Source organism: Centruroides sculpturatus, unplaced genomic scaffold (genome assembly GCF_000671375.1).
Source record: "Centruroides sculpturatus isolate CEXI.00-Female unplaced genomic scaffold, Cexi_2.0 scaffold336, whole genome shotgun sequence".
Taxonomy (NCBI): Eukaryota; Metazoa; Arthropoda; class Arachnida; order Scorpiones; family Buthidae; genus Centruroides; species Centruroides sculpturatus.
The window spans coordinates 239,112-265,131 of record NW_019384582.1 but is presented as its reverse complement, the minus strand read 5'-3'; the positions used below and the strand labels follow the sequence as shown (position 1 = coordinate 265,131).

The 26,020-nt window shown below is 28.6% G+C and overlaps 1 protein-coding gene across 1 annotated transcript in view; it reads right to left on the bottom strand.

Moving 5' to 3' along the window:
- LOC111624495 (mitogen-activated protein kinase kinase kinase 11-like) overlaps positions 1 to 26,020 on the bottom strand; it is an 86,931-nt gene that overhangs the window by 4,678 nt on the left and 56,233 nt on the right. The window contains exons 5-8 of the mRNA XM_023367344.1: positions 18,901 to 19,076; positions 10,920 to 11,163; positions 7,630 to 7,758; positions 4,740 to 4,922 (exon numbers count right to left, since the gene is read on the bottom strand). Of these exons, the coding sequence (XP_023223112.1) occupies positions 4,740 to 4,922; positions 7,630 to 7,758; positions 10,920 to 11,163; positions 18,901 to 19,076 (732 nt within the window). The remainder of the gene's footprint in view (positions 1 to 4,739; positions 4,923 to 7,629; positions 7,759 to 10,919; positions 11,164 to 18,900; positions 19,077 to 26,020) is intronic.

Here is a 26,020-nt window from a genome sequence, read left to right as displayed (position 1 = left end):
GTTTTAATTGCCAACTAGAATGCGGTCGGTTAACCGATGTGACAGTTGATCAGGGGTCGGATAATCGATGCTCTACTGTATTACATTATTTTTCATCTATATTATCTTATATAAATATTTGAAAGTATTTTTATATTTATATAAGATAATATAGATGAAAAATAATGTAATACAGTAGAGCATCGATTATCCGACCCCTGATCAACTGTCACATCGGTTAACCGACCGCATTCTAGTTGGCAAATTCAAATGTTTGCTAGTGATGTGACGCTACAATTTGGCTGTCTTGGCTACTTTAATATTATTTTTACATGTTTTAGCTGGCAACACTAGCTCGACCATGAAAGGGAAGCCAGTATTTAAACGAGGCTTAATTTTCTTATTCTAAGTGGTTGCTTGTTTCGTGAGCAATAAATAATTTAAAAAGAATTTTTAACGATACAATAGCAACGATTATTATTTTTTAAAAATTTGTTAGGCTTAACATTGATGAAATTCAACACAAAGTAGGTTAATAGCGATATGCTAATTATATAGAATATACTAATATACTATACTAATAATGTATTTTTTCATACTTTTCAGTTATCCGACCAACCCCAGTCCCCAATTGAGTCGGATAATCGATGCTCTACTGTACCATAACCTTATATAATATTTATAATTTTATTTCATTATATTCATGATAATTTACTAAATTAAAAGTTTTAAATGTGTGAGAATATGACAATATTTTCAATAATTGCAGTGATAGTATAGAGAAGGATAATAGATTTAAAATTTAGCAACACATTTAAAATTACACATATAATGCTGTTGAAAATTTATTTTGGCAAATATAAATATTACAGCTATTTTAAATATTTTAATTATTGTCTCCAAGTATCAACACATACTGTATTTTCACACAATGACTAGCATGCCTGTCTATCTGGGGAGACTATTAAATCAGATATTTCAGTACGGTAAAAGCCGGCATTCTAGTTTAAGCGAAATTATATATATCCATCTCTAGAAGGCATATTAAAAAAAAACAAGTTTTTATTCTAAAACTGTGAAACTGTCAGTACTACATCAGAAATTAGGATTATATATTTAATTTCGTCTTCTTTCTAATGATGTAAAATACTTGTGGAATTCCAAAAGTGCCTTTTTATATGTATTTTATCGCTGACTAACTACTACTACTGCTATTGTCAATAAGTCGTTAATTGTTTTATTGTCTTGTAAACGAAAACTCTCTTCTTGACTTTAAGTCAATCAAATTACATTATTATTATTTTATTGTACTCAGAAGAATGTTTATTTGATGTTTAATTAACAACTAGTTTTGTTAGATTTGATTAATTTTATATTTTAGTCACAGTTTAACTGGCATGTCAGAAACCCTGGGTTGCCAGCATGCTGGTCTCCCCCATTTTTATGCCAGTCATTCCGCAAAAATATGGTACAAAAAATGAACCATATCATTATGAAAAACAGTAAAAATATTTTAATATTTAGTTTACTTACTAATAGTCATTTCATGTTTACTTTCTGATGATAATGTATTAATTAACAATAACTTTAAATGTTTTATCTTTACTTATTAAAATACTTTAACAAAAATCACACCACAATATGATTCATCCTGAAGCAAAAAACAAAGTACAGTAGAGCATCGATTATCCAAAACAATTTGAGACTGGGGTTATTTGAATAATTGATCATGTATGAAAAAATATATTAACCTATCCCACGTTGAAATTTTTCTCCGTTGCATGTCTCTTTGCATTGAATTTTCATCAATGTTAAGCCTAACAAAAATTTTTTTAAAATAATAATCGTGGCTATTGTATTGTTAAAAATTATTTCATTATTTTGCACAAACAAAATAAATATATTGAAAAATATAAAAGCAAAAAAAATTATATTTTGGAAGTTAATCTAGTATCAAAAATGTTCTGATTGCATGACACACGTCCCAACAACACAGTCCTCAGAAAAACACCACACAAAACAAGCAAAACTCTTTCATTTTCTTAGGTTTATATGCAGATGTCAGCCGCTTGGGCTATATTCTCCAACAAGCTGAAACAAAAATAACCACAATGGGGGGAAAAAGCCTCATTCAAATACTGGCATATCCTTAAGTACCCTCTCGACATATGTCGTGCTGAATCAGAACGTTTTTGATACTAGATTAACTTCTGAAATATAATTTTTTTTTGTTTTTATATTTTTCAATATATTTATTTTGTTTGTGCAAAATAAATAATTTTTAATGATACAATATAGTTGTGCCAGTGCTGCCAGCTAAAACACGCACACCAACAAAAATAATATTGGAGTAGCCCAAGACATAGCCAAATATTGCAATGCCACAGCACTAGCAGAAATTTGAATTTGCCGACTGGATCGCTTTTGGTTAATCAAAGCTCTACTGTAATTATACATTTTGTTTTATATCAGAAATATTTTTTGATTTTGAAGATGTTTTCAACCTCTGAAAAAAATAAATAAATAAACTCTGCAAAATAAAAAAATTGATATAAAAATATGAGATGAAATTATGATTAAAAAAATGTTACCTAGTAATTGAAAACAAATATCAAACTAATAGAAAGTGACAAAAAAATAAAATAAAACAACAATATTCATAAATTTAACAATTTCATGCATTGCAGAAGTGATATTGCATCTTACGTTTTTTTCAGACTTCAGAAAAACTTTTACATTGCTTTATATTTACAGAAGTATTAACATATTCTCTCTGGCATGGATCTATTCAAGTAGTTTTATTTTATTCAAAATTATTCTGATGTTCAAATCTGTTGCAACTTTAAATCTGGTAATATGTCTTAGACCCAACTTTTGATAGGGATTATGTTCAATTATCATTTAGTGACTAGGTCTATGCTCCTATATACTCTAAAATAAATTAACCATTATTCATATCCTGTTTCAGAATTTTGTATACTAGTTGTGCCCTGCAAATTACTTGCATATATATAAAAACAAAATAAAAGTTATTTTAAATTCAATATTTGGGAAATTATTGTAGATGGAAACTTGGACAGAATCTTTGCAACCAGGTTGGTTGTAAATATAAATAGAAATTGAGGAGAACCACAAGAACTATGTGAGTCCATTTTTAATTTTTTGGATGAATTGATGGAGAGCTCTCCTGGCATGACTCAGGTGTTGCATTGCCAGGAGATTTTTCTATGAAGACTAGCCCATATTTAGATGTTAGACATGTATATATAATCCAAAAAATTCATGCAGCCTGCCTATTTGTCAGGCATGAACTCAGCATTCAGTGGTTTTATCCACTTAATTTATTTTTTCATTCAGCATCAGTAGTCAAAACTTCCAGGCATTGCTGTTATAAAAGAATTAATATTTAATTTTAAAGTATTTGCTGATTTTTGTTTTTGATAAAATAAAGTGAATCATTTTATGATGAATTTTATTGGACTTTGCAAAAAGGAAAAAAAAATTTTTTTCAAGAATGAATTAATAAAAAGTAAGAGTCAAGGCCAGAATCCTAAATCATATGCTTTATAAAGATCTGTATGGTAGTTTATTAGATTAAGGAGTATTACAGACATTACTGTATTAATATGTTTGATGCTGACAACATTCCTCTACAGATTTTTCTGGGTTATCATTTCTGAGAGTTCAAAAAAACTGCTAATATAAATAATAATATGATAATAACAACAAAAATTTTCTTCAAAAATCATGTTGCAAATTACTCAATTACATATTGGTATTTTAACAATAATATTGGTATTATTTTAACAATAATATGATCTAGATTATTTTATTTTGCTGATTATGATTATATCATCAAGTCCTTACAGTTAGAAGAAAAGTAACATACAACCACAAGGTTGTATGTTACTTTTCTTCTAACTGACAAGTGAATAAACAGAAACAACAAAGATTTTCAATGAAAATCTCCTATGAAGAGAAGAAATCAGGTCAATATAACATAAATAAATTTGTTATATTGACCTATTATTTTTTTATGCAGTCTCAAACTTTCTTCAGACTTTTCTGTAAAACTGTTCAAAATTGGACATACAACCTTTTGACATGCATCCAATGTCATGATTTCTGAATATTTTTTGAAATTATTTTAACCTTTATTATAAAAAATGACAAATATTAGAGCTATTATCAAGTTTTATTCAATTAAAGTCCATATTTATAATTTCAAAAAATATTCTTCTTCATATGAAAAAGATGCAGAATCATAGAACTATATAATAAAAAGTTGTGTCTTAGTTTAAAGTAGTATATGAAAACATAAAGTAATATAAAAAATAAAATATTAACATAGAAAGATTATTTTACCCATTTAAAATAATTAATTTGTATTAATGACATGGAAATGTTCATTTTTTTTTTTTCTTTCTTTTAATAAATTCACTACAAGGTTTTGTAATCAAATAATTTTATTATAATAAATGTAGTATTAATTAATTTTAATTATTAATACTCCATGAAAATTTGAAACTGAGCAACTAAGATTCACTATCACTTAAACATTAATACCTTAAAATGCTCTATGAAATAAAATTATATTTTATTTAATATAAATCAAGATTACTTAAAAGCAATGTAGTGAATTGTTAAAAATAAGAAAAAAGTTTTTACCCTCAAATCAAACATTACATTTACATTTATCATGAATTCATCAAATTAATATTTTATGATGACTAAGTATAAATTATGTAATTTTTATATACCATATTCATGCAAGGCTCCGATACTTGATGCTGTATGGAACGGACTCTGAGGTTTTTCTAAGTTAGGAGCACTCCTTGACCACCGTTTATTACCATCCGAAAGCAATCTTCTTGAATGACCTCTTTCTTTCTGATGAACAGAACTAGGACCCCATGTTTTACCTTTGACACCATCAGCAGGGACTAAATGCACAAAAATTTTATATAAAATTAGATTCTTATGAAGATAACTAATATTTACCTAACTTTTAGCATAGAAACTTTAAAATATTCAATAAATTATGTTACAAAATCACATTTATAAATAAATTGTGATGATACAGAATTCTAAACAATTATAAAAAGCAAACAGTTTCAAATACAAAGCACGTCAGAAAAGATAATTTAATCAACTTTACTGTTTATGGTACTTAAACTTTCTCTGAAGAAAGTTAATAATTTATATGTATGATATGTATATTAAGTGATTAATTAATTGCTTATGTTTTGTTACCTTATGGATATCTACTTCATATCTTTAAAATTTGGTTATCTTAGAACAAAAATGATGGAAAGTTACATTTAATATTAACTAGAATATAGAACAGTTTACATATCCTATTTGAAAAAACACTATTAATTCCAAAAAGGATCCTTTATAAGCTTAATAACAATTAAAGATAACTTAATTCATGCATCACTTGTAAATAGTGCAAAAAATATTGATAATTTACATAATTCTATTAAATGGATCATATATAAGAAAAAGTTCTCTGATTTAAAAATCATAGAACTTTTTATTCTTATATATCAGGGGTGGCCAACAAGTCAATCGCAAAACCAATTTTGGTTGATCGCTTGCGATGTCTTGACTTAATGTGTTACACTTGTAAGTTGTAATCGAACACAACGCCTGAACGTAATGCGCTAATGCAACTGTGATATCAGACCTCCTCATTCTCCCTCAGATGTTGGTCCATGTGCAATCCATTTTGTTGGTCCATGTGCAATCCATTTGCATACAGTTGTGAAAGGGGAATAAGAAATGTAGACAAAGGGTCATAAAACCAAAGAAAAAAAAAGAAGTGACAGAGAGAGTAGGTCGGGACATGGTAGAGAGAGCAAGGGTGATGTGGTGGTCCCCAAAAGTGACAACATTGAGTTACAATTTTTCTTCTGTTTAAAATGTAAGTACCTTTTCTTTGTGTTTTAAATTAAATTGTGGCTTTTCTTATCTATCTAAACATAGTATGTATTTCACACCTCCCCCCTTTGCCACTTAGACCAGAGATGGGCAATCTTTTTCTGTGTAAAGGCCGCATTTCAAAACTTTTGAACTGACGCAGGCCACATACAAGATAAAAGAGGGGGGGAAAATGCTGGTAAATCACAATTATTTAATCATATATAATTATAAATTAGAATAGGTATACTTAATTTAACTTCTAGAACTGATGTAATGTAATGTATCAAAAATATTTGATTAAATATTAGTCACTGCTAGTTTTAAATTAGTTTCGAGATGAGTCTGCTAGTTGGTTTCTTGTTTTAATTTTTACTAAATTCATTGCAGGAAAAACTATTCACATACATAAGTTGTAGAAAGTAACATTTGAATTTTTGCTGCATACTTCTTAAGCTAGGAAATTGATATATTTATACACATTTTATGCGACTTGGGCCGCCCATTCCTGACTTAGACTATGTCTATGACGAGCTGATCATGACATATTTTTAAGATAAAAAGTAGATCTTATGTACACAAAAGTTGGCCACCCCTGTTATATATCTTAGAACTTCATCTAAAACAAATAGTTTAAATGTTATCAGAATTGACATTCAATGAATATGTTTTGCAAAAAAATTAAAGAAATGGACAAAAATGTCAATTTTATCAATTTTAATTTCTTTTACTTATATAAACAATTAATTAGTTTTAAAAATGTTTCCTTCAAAAAAAAATCTGTTTCAGTAAATTTTTGAATAAAATTTGTTTTGATACAAATTTTCTTCAAAAATTTACTGAAACAGATTTTTTAAGGTAATTAAATCTTATTTTCTAAAAATTTAGACTTTCAGTTAAAAAGTTTTGAGCTAGATGTTCAGCTAAAAATCAAAATTTTGTGCATCAGTAATCTATAATAATCTATCCGTATCATATTTCTGTGTATCTTATTACTTAGAATTATTGTCCATGTAAACCTCTCGGTGTTGCCCAGAAACTCAAAAATGCTTTTCCAAATGGTTGGTCCATTTGCTCCTAAGTGTTTAGTAAGGATTTTTTAATTAGAATATTTTGCACCTCGAATCGATTCTGTTTTTTTTTGTAATAAAAAAAAAATATAAAAAAAACAGTTCTTATGGTTATTATATTTTTTAAAATTTTGCCACAGAATCAAACTATAATCATTTTTTTAAAAATTAATTTAAAAAAACCCCATTTATCTATTATGTCAACTAGTTGAGGAAATCCATCAGCAATCAAATAAAACAAAAAAAAAAAAATTTGGAAAAAAAGCAGGTTTGAATGGCAGTTACAGTATCTGGAAGCCTTCATCCCTGCTCACCATGATATTTATTTTTATCTGTACATAATTCCCATACTTTATAGAAAGTTTCTGATTAATTTGTTCAATTGTTAATTATTTTATTCAACAGAAAATTAAAATTCTGGAGAGTTTATGAAAATACTGTAAATGCAACTTTGAGTTAACCAGGTTCCATTGAAGTATCAAATTTTAATTGTGATATAAATCTCAAAACAATTAAATTATTTAAAAAATGCTATTTAACAAACAAATATTTATTTATCAAATTTTTTCATTAATAAATGCATCATGAATTTTAATAAATTAGAAATATAAATGTTTATAAATTTATAAAGTTTTAAACAGTCACTTATTATATTTACATGCATATGCTCGCAAACGAGGTAGATTTGGTGAGGCTGGTGGACTTTCTGGACTAGTAGCCATTCGCAATCCTTTTACTTCTGGCCATATTGCAGGTGATGATTGAACAGTTATATTATGCCTAAAATCTATATAATTTTATAAATTAATAAGTAATTTATATGATATTTTATATAAAAATGTTAAATATAGATGCTTTATAACAAAATTAAAAAACAGAAATATGGGTAATGTCAATGAGAAGTAAACAAGTTCAGTATAAGATTTCAATAAATTTTATTTATATACATGTTAGGCTCAAAGACCAAAAACACTCAGTGAATGAAAAAAAAAATCAACCACAATGCAAATTTTCTGACATGACACTTTAAAAAAATGCACAGCTTGTTTTGGAATATTTAATAAGAACCACTAAGTGAAATTCATGTCAACATTTTTTTAATAATCAACAAAATGCAATGTGAAAATGCACAACACATTGTGGATGCTTATTAATAGTCATGACACCATGTGATAAAAATATGTGCAAAAATTTGTTGCACAGATTATCAACAGTCTTATTTTTGCACAGATATTTTTAATAAATAACTTGTTTAATTTCCACCAAAGAATTACTTCTGAACAATGTTTATTATTAGAAAAAGACTCATCAGTTCCTGTCACAAAACATTATATGATTAAAAGAACTATAGTAAAATAAATGTAACTCTTTATTTTCTTTTATAATTCACAGTCAAGAAGACAATTTGCTATTAATTGTTTTGTTTATGAATCCTTGAAACCTACATATGATACTTTAAAATCCTACATACCTAAAAAAGTATTATTTCTATCAGTCAATTAAGAAATTTATTTGTAAGTCACTTTGTCAATTGATTTCAAATTTCTTTCAATAATGACACTCCTATAAAGAGACAACTCAAAACAAATTTCTATATTACTGTTAGTAAAAAATAATGATAAATTTCTAAGACAAACTCATACACCTTTAAGACCTACGAGTTAAACATAAGATTAATAAGGCTGTTTATTTCTAGTTTAATTCTCAATGCAAATTAGAATTTGATTTTATTCTCAATAATAAAGAAATCTGTTACTTATTTTTGCACAGATATTTTTATCAAATTGAACCATTTCTGTATTAATAAGCATCCACAATGCATTATGGCAGTTCACATTGCCAGACCACATTTTGTTGATTGTTAAAAGAATATTGACACAAATTTCACTTTGTGGTCTTATTAAATATTCCAAAAACAAGCTATGCTGTGCATTTTTGAAAGTGCAACAACATGAAGTTTGCATTGTGGCCAATGTTTTTGCTCAATGAACTCTTTCAGACTTTGAGCTTAACATTATAATCTTCATTGACTTATATAAAAATAAGTGCTTAGTAAAACAATATCTAATATCTGCATAATAACTATCATTGCTCATATAATAATAAAGCTTTACTTTCAAAAGAAACATTGTAAATCAAAATGTATTTTTTTGTTCTTTGAAAAACATATGATACATTTTGTAATCAAAAATATTCTAAAAAATTAATTTTATCCTATAAAAACTATTTTTGATAAAGAAAAAAAAAATCAATACAATTTTGCCATACTTATAGATGTATTTTCACTGTTTGTATTGTAAACAAATTCCACAATGGTGGACAAGCATCTATAATTTCATCTTCCTTGATACAAAATTTGTGTAGTAGCAAAGTTTTGATAAAATTTCTAGTTATAAACATATTAACTATTGTTAGGAATGAATATGACTAACATCACTCATCTACAGAAATTTATGTCAAAAATTGCATAAACAATTCAATTTTTCTTTCTACAATCATAAAATTTCTTATTGAACCTAATGTGATATGACGAATGACAAGTCACTTTACCATTTAAAAATATAAAATAATTAAAAATTTCTTTTTAAGAAAAAAGTTATTTCAACATTATAATGTACACATCTTGGAGATTTTTTTGGGCCTAAACATGAAAAATAATATCTTTTAAATGACTCCTGTTTTCCTCTTCACAAAGGCAAGCTCTTTCAAGCAGTTATGGCACTTTCCATAACTGCTTGCAAAGTGACTCTGCTTATCATTCAAATTTCCTGATGAATATTGTCCTTCAGCTCAGCAAGAATTCGGGGCTTATTAATAAACACTTGCTGTTTCAAATATCCCCGTAAAAAAAATCTGAGCGGAAATCACAATGTATGCTCTCTGAGTAAGAACAATAGAGCACTGATGTTCAAAGTAAAACTCAGTAAGTTTTACATGTTGTTCTGTATTTTAAAAATCTGAAAAGAATAAAATAATAAAAAAGTTATTTAATTTTTAAATGGTAGAGTGACTTTTGGACCACCCTGTACAGTACAAGGTATGTTGAGAATTTACTAGAGGCTTATTTTCTGAAAAATTTATTCTGTTCTAGAATAAAATTTTGTCTTAAAAGGCCAATTTTAAGTTAACCAAAAATTAATCCTCTAAGAAAAATATATTTTGGTTATTTTATATTTTTGAATGATATATTTTGGTTATGTTATATCATTCAATTTAATGCTTGCTTCATTTTAATTGAGATTTTGATATTTTATTAAACAAAATTATATCATAATGATTTAGTGTCATAGACTTGCTATTATTAATCATTTAGTTATCATTTACTGTGTATATAATGTTAATCTATTAAATAAAAATGGTATTCATTTTTATTGTAACTGAATTTGATTGAAAATAATTCAGCAAGTATCTATGAAATACTAGAATTACAAGTTAAAAAAATTGTAGCTATTTAAGGTATTTAGCAAGAAAATTATAAATTTACAAAAATATAGTTCAAACATTATCAAATTATATCTGTTGTTGCATATAATTGACAGTAAGTTTTAAAAAGGCAGGAAATCTTGTTTTATCTTAAGTTTTTACATTACAATTTTCAAGGATTAGCTGTTTGTGGCAAATAAAAGATCTTTTAACTGAAACATTATTAATTTTGTGAAAGAAATATGCAAATAAAAAGTAATTTAAAACACAATAAAATCATGTTAATTTAATTTTCTCAGAATCTTATATATTCATAACTTTTTACAAATATTTAAGTTTACTTGTGAATTTCTATAAATTTCTGACTCCATAACAATCTCATTGATCCACAATAAGATAAAAATGTAGAAGTCAAATTGTTTTTATAAAATAATATGACTTCTGTATATTGCACTGAAGTGAAGTAATATGATATTTTACTTGATTATTTTAATTAAAAAAAATTTATATATTTAGAATTTTTACCTGAAGGCATACTGATTAATTGAGCACCTTTTATTAATTTAAGTCTACTTTTTTTAAATTTTCCTTTTCGTTTTTTTGGTGTAGGTTTTCCTTCTTGCTGTTGGAGAAATATTACATTAAGTTCTCGTTGCAAAAGATCAATTTCTCGTTCAGCTAATTCTTTCTCTCTTTTCCGTAAAAACTCTTCATGAATTTTTTGTTGAAGCAATGCTTTAGTAAGTTCCTCTTCTCTGCATCGCAGTTCCTGTTTACATAAATTTAATTCTGTTTAATAATAATAAAATAAAAATGGTAAATACTCAATTTAAAATTATAACATATCTTGTATATGTTATATTTTATGTATACATGCATATATTACATTAAATCTATGGTGCTAAATCTAATGAGCTTAAAAACTGCTGGACGATTTCTGACAAATAAAAATCAAGAGGTATTGATAGATTAACTAAGGCATGATGTATATTCCTTCCTAGCAGGTCACTACAGGATCTGAGACAGAGTTATACTGCTAAGTACATTCAGACTTAAGATATGTTTTGATAAATATGGAAAAAACTCAAATTCAGAAAGAATATATATTGGATACATCATTTATAAAACCAAACTGAACATTTACAGAGAAAAAGTTGAACTTAAATGGCCTTAATTTATGGAAATATATAATAGAAACTAGGTTATTAGTTTATGCATGTATTTATAATTAAGGTATAAACAACTGAAGCATCCTATATATTAATATACATAATTATGATCACTCAGTATACATAATATTTAAGGTATTCCTATTCAACACTGTCTATAAAAATATTTAGCAATCCAAATCCAGATTTAGTATCATGACATTTCAAGACATGAAAATGTAGAAAACATTTGATACTATTTTTTTGTTTTTTAAAGAAAACTGATCATTATGGTACTGTGAGCAACAAACATTTTATTTGAACAGGACACTTCATGCTATGCAGGAGGTATTGCTCAACATGATCCCTATTCTGAAGATGTAAAACACTCAAAGGCAAATAGTGTGTTCAACAACCAACCATAATTAATCCTCTATGATGGTTCTCATATCCAGTTGATACTGTCTTTCAAGGCAGCTAAATTTGCAACCTTTTTAGGTGTCCCCATAACTAAACATCACAAAGATCCAAAATTGAGGTGGTCATGCAGTCAGGAAATGCACGACTTATCATACTGTAGTAGAAACTAACTAACTGTACACAGTGTCCAACATGTAGAGGTGTTCCATTTTGCATGAAAATGATTCACTCAAGGCATTGTCATTGTTACAGTTGGAATACAACAAAAATGTTAAGCATCTTCCAGTATCTCTGGGATGTCACAGGCCCATTGGAACTAGCTTCTTCAAAGAAAAATGTGACTGTGAATCCATACTGCAACTTAGGTGTGTGTAGTGAATTCTGCTAGAAAATATGAAAGTTTTCATGATCTAAATACAACAGTTACAGGTGTTTATTTCTTCTACTAAGATAAAAATGTGCCTTGTCACACCACAGGATCTTCCATAGCCATGAAACATCCACTTCCATTCTGGCAAGAAAGGCAGTGCAAAAGTCAGTTGGGTTTGCCTGTCAATGGAATCAACTGCTGATTGTGACTGATCTTATATGGACAGCAATGCACTAACATTCTCAATATCTTTCACACTGTACCACATAATATACTCAATTTATATGACATGTATGTGCACTACTAGAGCCTGCTACATTATTCATTGATTGTTCAACAACAGCTGTGATAACATCTTCAATGACTTGTGAAATTATAGATTTTGTGCCCTTAACTGGGTTGAATACCCAGATCTCTAGTTTCCTCAAACTGAATAATCTTTCTCCTGGAATCTTGTAGAATTGGTTATCCTTGCTGTAAATTCTTATAACAGCAAAATTTCCAATGTGCAGCAACAGCATTGGTATTTTTGTAGAACAGTTTCACAATTAATGAGTAGTTCCATCAAGGTAGTCAAATTTGTAATTAATTAAATGATAAAATGTTCTACAAATGGCATCTGTAACCAGAGTGCAAATGCTTGACAAAATGTTCTTATCGTGTAAAAGTCTGTTCAAGAAAGTCATGTTACGATGAGATGGCACTTCCAGGAATCACCACTTGTCAATGACCAGATGAAGATACTCGTTCGTCAGAATATGACAAAAACCAGACCTTTCCTTAAGCAAACTCAACTTTCCCGCCTAAACTGATCTATATATGTACTTTGGTGGGCTGGTGGTTGACCAATCAGCTTCCCCGTTGTTTTTGTAGCTTTCTACCAGGTCCGCTGCCCATTCGAATTTACTGAAACATGGAATGTCGCCCATTGGTTCAGATTCTGACCAATCTCGATGAGCCACGATTCCTCCATGACAAAGGTGATGACCGGCAAAGCTGATAAGAATGACATTCAACAGTTGTGACCACTTTTACATCCAGAACTTGGTTGCAACACATGTGCTTATGCAATAGAAACTACATTTTCACTGCTTGCACTGCCAAAAGTGCCTTAATGATGAATTTCAGTATTTAATAGTTTTTTTTACAAAAATGTCTTTTGCATGTTCTGAAATATCACCAGGTCAGTTTTGATTGCATTTAGACTGCTAAATATCACTAAACAGCATTGAATACTTTACGGGATATTTTAATTATAATCAACCTAGTGTATGTATATAAAACATTAATTAACATTAATTAATTAATTAACATTAACATAAAATTAAAATTAATTATATTAAATAATAACAAATATGAAATTATTTGAAATTGTTTCATTATATGCATATTTGTTATTACTTAATATAATTAATTTTAACATATAAAAATTACTTTAAAAAAATTTTGTTATATCAGATTATATTATTTTGTAATCTATTCTAATATACAGGGTGTGACAGAAAGAATGTTCTGATTTGGAACGACAATAAAAATAATACAAAGCAAGATAGCGAAAGAAATCTTTTATACCTGATATCTTGCTTTCTATCATTCCAAATCAGAACGTTCTTTCTGCCACACCCTGTATAAAGCAAGAATGTTTGTTTGCTTACTGGAGGAAACCTCAATCTACTGAACTGATTTTTAAAATTCTTTTGCTGTTGGAAAGCTTATTCCTTCCAGTTAAACATATCGTATTTTCTTATTAAAAAGAAAAATGCACAAGAAAGATATTTTTACTGCAGAATTTATCTTGCAATCATCATTTGTCTGTTCCATTCAAGGTCAATCCCATTCTCCATCTGGTGAGCTTTTCTAATCTTATTATCTTATATTTTTGGTTTTGATTTGTACAGTTTGGGTAGTTGTGTATATGCTTTGTTTATATTGTTTTAACATGGTTGTTCATTTCTTATAATAAAACTGTTATCAGATGAAACTGTAAGGAATTGAAATTACCTCCCTTATATGAAACTAAACTTTTGTAAGTAGGCTTAAAATATATTTCTGTTCATTATTTTAGTATTAATCCTACAATTCTTATTTTTAAATAATGACAGTCTCATGTTATCAGATATCTACAGTTCTTTTGGTTACTTTTCAGGTGTATTATGAGTCTTATTGATGATAAAATGCCTAAAAGAAAGTCACAGTTGTCACAAAATACATCCATGTCAAGAACCCCTCATTCCTTTCAGTTGATTTCATTTTCCCTACAAAGTCCCAAACCCTTTGACCAATCTGGACCAAATTTCAAGATTTTTTCTGTAAAATCAGCGTTTAAAATTAGCAGTTGTTTGGTCTATCAAATATACCAGTGATTCCCAAACTTTTTCGATCTACTGCCCCCTTTGTTCCATAAAGTTATACCCAACACCTCCTAACCCATTTTCTCTTGTGTGAGAAAGGATTGGAAACATTCTTAGGAAAACTTTTCTATGAATCTCGCACTTTGTGCCCTTACCGTACATTGTTCTCAACATCTGGAAACCATTAAATGCAATGTTTCCTTTTATCAGTTTAATAGAAGAAAGGGAACAGCTTTCACTGACCCCAATTTTTCCTTTGGTCACCGTTCAATACCCTGCCTCCAGCGCCCCCTAGATTTACTCATCACCTACAAGGGGGCGTTATTGCCCACTTTGAGAATTGCTGAAATATACTTTCAAAGTTGTCTGGCAGGCAACTTGTTTTTTCTTAACTATTTTGTACTTCATGCATATTTTATCCCATTAATTAAAATGATAATAAGTATGTTTTTAGTAAAAACAATAATAAAACAAACTTTCAATTATTTTGTTTTTATGAGACATCATACTCTGTTATGATGACAAATCCAATATGGCTGCTACAGAACATGAGCAGAAAGCATATAAGATGAGAAAATAAAAAGTTAAGCATTGGCAACTGAAGAGAAATATTGATGATTTATGAAGTAATAGTCATTTGTATGAATTGAATTGTAGAACACTGTTATTGGGCTGCAGTTTGAAAAAATTGTAGACCTATAGATTCCCACTGTCATCCGCCTGTCTTTCCTTAATGTTGAGAACGGAGTTAGATAGATGAAAGATGAAGCCAGATATGGAAACCTTAGGGACAAGGGATCCAATTAACTATATACGAACTTCCAATGCAAACTGGAAGTCACATTGTTTCAAAAGTTCCCCTGAAAGCAGTTAATGACCTGCACAATTCTATTGTTAAAGGAAAAGTATGATGTACAGGGCAAGCCATTACTAATTTGAGGTGGAGAGCATATATTTTAAATAAAAATTATTAAAAATTGCAGCCTGCGATTATGACAATGTCACAATAAATAACTGCTCGTGTTTTAAACACCACAAGACAATAAAATAAAAATAAATTAAATTATATTCAAACCAAAATAAAATATTTTCTAAAGAATTTACTAAATTAAAAATTCATCTTTAAGATTAATATTTTAAGGTATTAATTTTGTATAAAACAAAATATTAAAAGAAAGGCTTATTAGCTGTATGTGGCTGGCATTGATTGAGGTTTTGAGGGAGTGGAGAATTGATATAATGTTGAGTTAGGAGAGGATGATAAAAACAGTGCTATAATAACTAAATTATATACTTATTGACCTCAGTATATACAATAATAAAACTGTAAAACACAAAAAAAAATGACTCAGTTAATAGGGAGTAGGACCCTGATATGTTTGTCCCATACACTTAATATTCTTCATTTGCCACGTTGAGAAAGGTATAATGATTGAAGCATTGCAAATCCCTTTTCAGCCTATCACTTACTCAAACTAAATCTCTCTTTCAATTAATATACAGATTTTTACTAGGACCAATAATTTTCAAAATAAACAAGTTTTCATTTTATTCACATTCCAAATTGAACAAGTTGTAATGTATTTTAAATATAGAAAATCATACACTTCTTAAATAATTGGTGCAACACCTGATAAACAAATACAGGTATACCTCGACTTACGTCGTTTCTGATTATACGTCGTTTGTCAAAAAAGTATATGGAAAAATAAAAATCAAGTTTAAGTCATTTTATTCGACTTTACGTCTGTCCGCCACAAATATTGAAGTCGTAATATCACTAGAAAAGCGTTTAAAGCACATAAAATCATATTAAAATATATACATTTACAAGTATGTACTGTACTGTATTTACAGTACATGCATTCGTAAATTTAGATTACTTTTTTCTGTACTATATTAATTAATTAAAAACTAAAATTTATTTGTTTGTAAGCTTAAAATAGATCCTTATTAACCATACATTATTAAAAATGCATTAATAAATAAAATAAAATACAGAACCAGAATTGGCAATTTATGGTTTAGCCTAGTGACAAGTAGATTTGGAGACAAGTAAATTTGACTTACGTCATTCTCCTAAAACCAATTACCGACGTAAGGCGAGGTATACCTGTACTTTAATTCATTAATACGTAAAAGTGAAACTGAATAAAATTTATATTTTCATTATCTATTTACTCATTAATTCTGTGTTCCCATTTAAATTTTATTATGTGATCTTTAATGTGACTTGACCAGTAAATGATCAAATTTAAACAATTAATAACAATTTGATTTTTTGTAATTTTTAAAACTACTATGGTACAAAAAATTTTCAATAAACTTATGACATGTTTAAAAAGAGAAGATGGAATCAAATAAATAAGTTTCATCCATTTCAGCACTGAATAATATACTTACCAATCTAATCTATTTTCTCTGAATGCAGTAGGATATTTATTAAATTTGTTTCTGAAATTCATGCAGAATTTCTTTAAATCAAAAATTTTGAAAAAATAGTATTACATAATTTCTCAAATACAGTAGAGTGTCATTTATCCGAAGGTCGGTTATCCGAAAACACCGGTTATCCGAAGGAATTCCAGTCGACAAATTTAAATTTTCGCCAGTGCTGTGGCGCTTCAATCTTTGGCTATGTCTTGGGCTACTCAAATATTTTACATTTTTGATACTAAATTAACATCTGAAGTATAATTTTTTATTGTTTTTATATTTTTCAATATATATATTTTGTTTGTACAAAATAAAAAAATAATTTTTAACGATACAATAGTCTTCGTTAGGCTTAACATCAACGAAAATTCAACGCAAAGCGACACGCAACGGAGAAAAATTTCAACACGGGATAAATTAATATATTTTTCCGTACATAATTGGTTATCCGAAAAATAAGTTATCCGAACAGCCCCAGTCCCCAATTGATTCAGATAAACGACGCTCTACTGTAATAAAATAATATTTTTTCTGAAATTTTTAAATAGCTATATTAGTAGCATTGTTTAATTTTTACAAAATTAAACAATGCTACTAATATAGTAGAATCCACTTCATGTTATTAATGTAGATAAGAATAAGTGAGGTAAGTAAATAAAAATATATTTCATGTAAATTTTGGTTTTATTCACACTGACATTAAAATGAAATGTCAAACTGGAAGATAAGTATACTTAAAATTCTCAAAAACAGAAGAAACATTATTTAATTTTTCTATATTTTATTGTTATACAATTTTTAATGGTTTTAATCAAGATTAATTTATTATAACTGTTACTAATTTTAATAGTATATTAGCTAGTGTTTTATGCAGTTTTCTTTCAATAGCATCTTTAATTAACAACAGCTAGTGCATAGTTGAAGAAAGAAATGACTGTATTATAGACAGTCATTTCTTTTAATTAAAATGATTAATGTTTATAACGGATTGCATTTTATCATCTATATATTGGGGCAAAAAAGAAAGCTTAAAAATAAATAACTATAATTGAACTCTGTAATAAACATCATTGTCTTAATGCAAATAAAGTTTAGTAAGTACTTTTAATTTGTATGGCTTAGGTTTTGCTAATTCTGATAACATTAAATGACATATAATCACAAATATTGTTATCAAAGTGGATTTTACTATATTAAAAAGTTAAGAAGTGTATTCTATTCATTTAAAACACTGAAGGAAAGTTAACAAATTCTATTAATAAAAGACTAATGAAGGATAGTAGAGAGCTAACTATTAGACTGAGATTAGAATGAAGAAGATTGCTTAACAACATTTGGTTTTTAGTAAAGTAGGAACCAACCTTTCTACATTTTACAGAAAATTCTCCAAGATAATTTTTGAAGGTTTATTGATCTTGTTTTAAATTAGATATTTGTTTTGAAACATAATTTCTGTTATGAGGAAAATACTTTAAGCAGATAAGCAGTGTTACTATTAGAGAATATATCAAGATCTGTGGCTAAATTGGTGGCTAGAAAGATTTGAGAAGAAGAATTAAGGACCTACTTCAGCAGAAAATTAGGTTTGCAAAAACAGAAAAAAATGCAATAATTTGTTAGTAATATTACTAAGAATTTTAAATAATCTTAATATTCATAAATTCTTAGTAATATTACTAAGATTATTTAAAATTTTTAAACTAATAAAGATTTAATGTTATCTTTTTGATATTTTTCATGAATTGCATATAAAAGCAATTAAGTACACTAAATAAAAATACCTTTTCTTTACAGCGAAGCTCATGGAACATTTCTTCAATTTCATGCTTCCAATCTTCTTGAAGAGTATGGAAAGATTCTTGTGGAGTACTCATGAATGGTGATCTAGCTATTTCTTCTAGATCATGTAAAATATCAACAAAAGTTGGACGATTATGTGGATCTGGATCCCAACAAGCTGTAAAACATTAATCATAAATATTATGAATAAATTAAAAATTCATATTATTGTTTTTGGAACTCACTTAGTTGTTTTTGAAATCAAGAAATTTAAAAGAAGGATATTTTCACATAATGATGATTGTTTTTCAAAGTTTGCATATTTTGTTGAATATTTTTTATTTCTTTCACTTACAATAATAAATCCACAAAAAGTTAATAAATTATTCCTTGATTTTAAAAATTAATTATTAAATATGAATCCTGTATCATTAATACATTAAGAAAAATATTTCATTCCATTTTTTTCTCCAAATGCTGAGTATCTTAATTCAACTTTTTATTCACAATGGGATTTTAATTTTTTCCAATTCAGTAAGAGAGAGAGAATTTTTTTTCTCTATTTCTAATTTCTTTTTTTAAAATGTGCAGCTCTGGTAATTTATTGGTTAATTACAAAAAGCAATAGATTCAAAATAGCAGATAAAATCTATAAATTGATATAAAACAAGTAAAACAGCAAGGCGATGTTTGGGACAAGACTATGTCTCGGAGACTCACTACTAAGTAGAATCACTTTGACGCTCAAGGCAGGTCTTGTTCTCATTCTCCAATCTTCTTTGGTATCGCTGCTTTTGGATGTGATCGTTCAAACTTCACTGGCCACAACCATGAGGTCGTCCACGATGTATTTTCGAAATTCCTCTCTGTTGCGTGTTGACCCAGGTTGAATTTTTGTCAATGTGTAACGAAAATTTCCCGTTTTTGAAAAAAATAATCGTGGCTATTGTATCGTCTGAATTTATTTTTTTTATTTTGCACATACAATATACAGTTTAGCCCGATTATAATGTCATCGAATGTAATGACAACCCTAATATGACGTCAAATTTTTATCTGTCCCACGATTTTACTATACTAGATAATGTTAAAAAAAAAACACTTTTAACAACATAAAACCGTTTTAACATCATATTTGAAGCACTCCCAAATTTACAAAATTAAATTACAAATTTTATTTAACATAGGACTGAACACATAGTTTCTTCTAAGGTCAGAGTTCACTTCTTAGAATGACTGTGGGTGGTACTCTCCCCACCTGACTTTGGTGGGGTGAGGTGGCTGTTTTGCCTGTTTGTAGAAGAGGGTCACCATTTTGGATTTTATTTTGACTCGGTTCTCAGTCCCCTAACTACCTACAAGTCTGGATTTTTTTATGCACAAATGATTTGGGCACCTTATACTCTGTGCCAAATATCAACTCTCGACATTTTTACTCCTTCATATGCTGGTAACATAAAACGGCAGTATGATTTTATAGACAAGACATAGTCTTGTCTATAAAATCAGACTGCCATTAACATCATAAAATAACTCATTACTGTTTGAACAGGTTCAAACAGTAGAGAGTTATTTTATGTTTTTAAAATAAGAATATTGAACTGTTATTAAAAATGTGTTGAATAATCTGAAAATGTTCATTTTTTACAATACAATACAATTTAAAATAAATAAAATTTTATTGCACTACATTATTTATTATTAGAGCTATCACATCATATTAGTTATGATGTAATGGCTTCAATAAAAGCACTCACAAGAATTAATAGCAATTACTAATTTAACACTTTTCATATTTTAATAAAAACTTAAATGGATAATGAACTACACCAGAGATGGCAAACCTTTTTGGGTTTGTATGTCATATATTAAGCACCCTTATCTAGAAAAATGTTTATGCATTCTGAAGTTTTAGACATTAAATAACAATATGTTTAAATAAATGAAACAAATATGCTTTAATTAGAATAAATGTAAAGAAGTTGATTGAAAAAAGGATGATTGAGTGATAAATCAAAAGGACAATTGAAAGAAACAGGTTGCATGATCCATTACATGCCAGACAATTTCTCCTAATATGTCACAGGTTTGCCACCTTGTACTAGAACTAAAATTTCAATGATGGAAAAAATTGAAAATTTCATTAATTTTTAAAAGAATTTTCAAAATTCTCTGACTTTTCATGCAAACAAAATTTCTTAACTATTCTAAGATTTTCTCATTTTTTATGCAAGCTATTATCATTGTGCTATCAATATCTTTTTTCAAACTTTGATAAACACATTTGATTAAATATTTTTCTTTGATATTCTCATAATTACTATTATTATATTATATTTTGTATTTTTGAAAGGTTTTATTCTATTACATATAATATAAAAATTTCACCTTTCATTAATCTAGAGAAAGCAGTTGGACATGTAGAAGGAATTGGAAGAGTTAATTTATTTACAGCTACTCCATACGCTACAGCAAGAGCATCAATTCCTTTGTAGGGTGTTTCTCCAGTAAGAAGTTCCCAGAGTACCACTCCATAACTATAAAACCAAAAATATCTTATATTAATTTAATTATTTTAAAATATTGGAATTTAATTATTTATGTATTTTTTTACTTCTTTTACATTGATGAATGCTGAGTTCTTACAGTTGAAAGAAAAGCAAAACCTTTTTTTGCATCCTGGCAGTATTATTACTGCCGGGAAGCAAAAAAGGGTTCTGGTTTCCTGTATACTTCCATGGTAATATAATTATTCTCAAGTGTTATTGATATCTTTTCTGGAATTATCCTTTTATGGCTCTTTTAACTTCAGTTTGAGTTATAGACTATATGGACTATTATCACATTAAGATCTCAGCATTCACAGACCTACTAAGACTTGTATTCATGCATTATTCAAGTTTAATCAAGACCTCCCAGGAAAAGTACATTAAAGAAACTGCAATTTAGAATGACTACCCATCAAAGTTAATCAAAGAACTAATTAAAAATTACAGTAACAGGGATTTTGAACAAAAATGCAAACTAAAAGCAAATATGAGGGTAGGCTGAAAAGTAATGCACACATGCTTGTAGAACACGAACAAAAGCAAATATCAAGATTGGGCAAAAAGTACATTAAACTACAATTCTTAAGCTTCAAAATCATATATTTATTTTTCAACATAGTCACCATTAAGGCTAACACATTTCTCCCAACGTGTAACAAATTTTTTCATTCCGTCACTGAAAAATTCTTCTGACTTTTTTCGAATCCAGGACTTGACAGCTACCTTCACCTCATTGTCCGAGGTGTAATGATTACCTTGAGGTCTCTCCTGAGTAGAGGGGAAAAAAATAAAAATCGCAAGGCCCAAGATCGGGGGAATAAGGAGGGCATAGAATCAGTTCAAACTTCAGGTTTCGCAGAACCTCTCCAGTTGCGCACTAGGTATGTGGACAAGCATTGTCATGTTGCAAGATTATTGTCACCAGGCGATTATTTGATGTGTTAGAGGCAGCCTGGTGCCAATAATCTTGCAACATGACAATGCTCATCCACACACCTAGCGTGCAACTGGAGAGGTTCTGCGAAACCTGAAGTTTGAACTGATTCTATGCCCTCCTTATTCCCCCGATCTTGCACCTTGTGATTTTTATTTTTTTCCCTCTACTCAGGAGAGACCTCAAGGTAATCATTACACCTCAGACAATGAGGTGAAGGCAGCTGTCAAGTCCTGGATTCGAGAAAAGTCAGAAGAATTTTTCAGTGACGGAATGAAAAAAATTTGTTACACATTGGGAGAAATGTGTTAGCCTTAATGGTGACTGTTGAAAAATAAATATATGATTTTGAAGCTTAAGAATTGTAGTTTAATGCACTTTTTTCCCGATCTTGATATTTATTTTTGTTCTACAAGCATTTGTGCATTACTTTTCAGCCTACCCTTGTAATACCAGAGTAATTAATTATAACTGAACACTCAAAAGCATATATAGAGAGATTGTTTGTAGCAAATGACTGTATATTAGTTTCCTAACAAAACCCATCATCTGTTAACTATTACAGAATGATAAGGGTAAACAGAGCTCCTCTCGAATCCCAGGACATAAAGATTTCAATAAAAACAACAAAGACAGAAGCAACAAACAGGTCATTAAATGCACACATAAGAGAACATGAGAGAAACATAAGGAAGGGCATCGAAGTTACCATGTTAATGTTTGCAAAAATACTGGAGATACAAATCAACTTGCATCCAAGATAACCTGATCATTGATCAGATTATCTTAAAACCCAAAGAAGAAAAGAAATTAGAACACCTGGAAATAAATTTGTCTTCTAAAATCAACAGAATACATTCAACACATGAAGTCAATATACAGTATAAGATTCTGTAACAATCACATAGATGATAGGATTTCCAATTTATAAAATAGTACAGACTTTGTTTAAAGTTGCTATAACTTATAGTATGCATTTACTTGGAAGGCTGTTTAGACTATTATAAATTTAATTATTTATNGCAATCATCATTTGTCTGTTCCATTCAAGGTCAATCCCATTCTCCATCTGGTGAGCTTTTCTAAACTTATTATCTTATATTTTTGGTTTTGATTTGTACAGTTTGGGTAGTTGTGTATATGCTTTGTTTATATTGTTTTAACATGGTTGTTCATTTCTTATAATAAAACTGTTATCAGATGAAACTGTAAGGAATTGAAATTACCTCCCTTATATGAAACTAAACTTTTGTAAGTAGGCTTAAAATATATTTCTGTTCATTATTTTAGTATTAATCCTACAATTCTTATTTTTAAATAATGACAGTCTCATGTTATCAGATATCTACAGTTCTTTTGGTTACTTTTCAGGTGCATTATGAGTCTTATTGATGATAAAATGCCTAAAAGAAAGTCACAGTTGTCACAAAATACATCCATGTCAAGAACCCCTCATTCCTTTCAGTTGATTTCATTTTCCCTACAAAGTCCCAAACCCTTTGACCAATCTGGACCAAATTTCAAGATTTTTTCTGTAAAATCAGGGTTTAAAATTAGCAGTTGTTTGGTCTATCAAATATACCAGTGATTCCCAAACTTTTTCGATCTACTGCCCCCTTTGTTCCATAAAGTTATACCCAACACCTCCTAACCCATTTTCTCTTGTGTGAGAAAGGATTGGAAACATTCTTAGGAAAACTTTTCTATGAATCTCGCACTTTGTGCCCTTACCGTACATTGTTCTCAACATCTGGAAACCATTAAATGCAATGTTTCCTTTTATCAGTTTAATAGAAGAAAGGGAACAGCTTTCACTGACCCCAATTTTTCCTTTGGTCACCGTTCAATACCCTGCCTCCAGCGCCCCCTAGATTTACTCATCACCTACAAGGGGGCGTTATTGCCCACTTTGAGAATTGCTGAAATATACTTTCAAAGTTGTCTGGCAGGCAACTTGTTTTTTCTTAACTATTTTGTACTTCATGCATATTTTATCCCATTAATTAAAATGATAATAAGTATGTTTTTAGTAAAAACAATAATAAAACAAACTTTCAATTATTTTGTTTTTATGAGACATCATACTCTGTTATGATGACAAATCCAATATGGCTGCTACAGAACATGAGAGCAGAAAGCATATAAGATGAGAAAATAAAAAGTTAAGCATTGGCAACTGAAGAGAAATATTGATGATTTATGAAGTAATAGTCATTTGTATGAATTGAATTGTAGAACACTGTTATTGGGCTGCAGTTTGAAAAAATTGTAGACCTATAGATTCCCACTGTCATCCGCCTGTCTTTCCTTAATGTTGAGAACGGAGTTAGATAGATGAAAGATGAAGCCAGATATGGAAACCTTAGGGACATCCAATTAGGATAGGATCCAATTAACTATATTTTACCCTTTAGGATCCAATTAACTATATACGAACTTCCAATGCAAACTGGAAGTCACATTGTTTCAAAACTTCCCCTGAAAGCAGTTAATGACCAGCACAATTCTATTGTTAAAGGAAAAGTATGATGTACAGGGCAAGCCATTACTAATTTGAGGTGGAGAGCATATATTTTAAATAAAAATTATTAAAAATTGCAGCCTGCGATTATGACAATGTCACAATAAATAACTGCTCGTGTTTTAAACACCACAAGACAATAAAATAAAAATAAATTAAATTATCATTAAATGCAACAGAAAATAAAATTAAACTAGATTCAAACCAAAATAAAATATTTTTTAAAGAATTTACTAAATTAAAAATTCATCTTTAAGATTAATATTTTAAGGTATTAATTTTGTATAAAACAAAATATTAAAAGAAAGGCTTATTAGCTGTATGTGGCTGGCATTGATTGAGGTTTTGAGGGAGTGGGGAATTGATATAATGTTGAGTTAGGAGAGGATGATAAAAACAGTGCTATAATAACTAAATTATATACTTATTGACCTCAGTATATACAATAATAAAACTGTAAAACACAAAAAAAAAAAAAAGACTCAGTTAATAGGGAGTAGGACCCTGATATGTTTGTCCCATACACTTAATATTCTTCATTTGCCACGTTGAGAAAGGTATAATGATTGAAGCATTGCAAATCCCTTTTCAGCCTATCACTTACTCAAACTAAATCTCTCTTTCAATTAATATACAGATTTTTACTAGGACCAATAATTTTCAAAATAAACAAGTTTTCATTTTATTCACATTCCAAGTTGAACAAGTTGTAATGTATTTTAAATATAGAAAATCATACACTTCTTAAATAATTGGTGCAACACCTGATAAACAAATACAGGTATACCTCGACTTACGTCGTTTCCGATTATACGTCGTTTGTCAAAAAAGTATATGGAAAAATAAAAATCAAGTTTAAGTCATTTTATTCGACTTTACGTCTGTCCGCCACAAATATTGAAGTCGTAATATCACTAGAAAAATGTTTAAAGCACATAAAATCATACTAAAATATATACATTTACAAGTATGTACTGTATTTACAGTACATGCATTCGTAAATTTAGATTACTTTTTTCTGTACTATATTAAAAACTAAAATTTATTTGTTTGTAAGCTTAAAATAGATCCTTATTAACCATATATTATTAAAAATGCATTAATAAATAAAATACAGA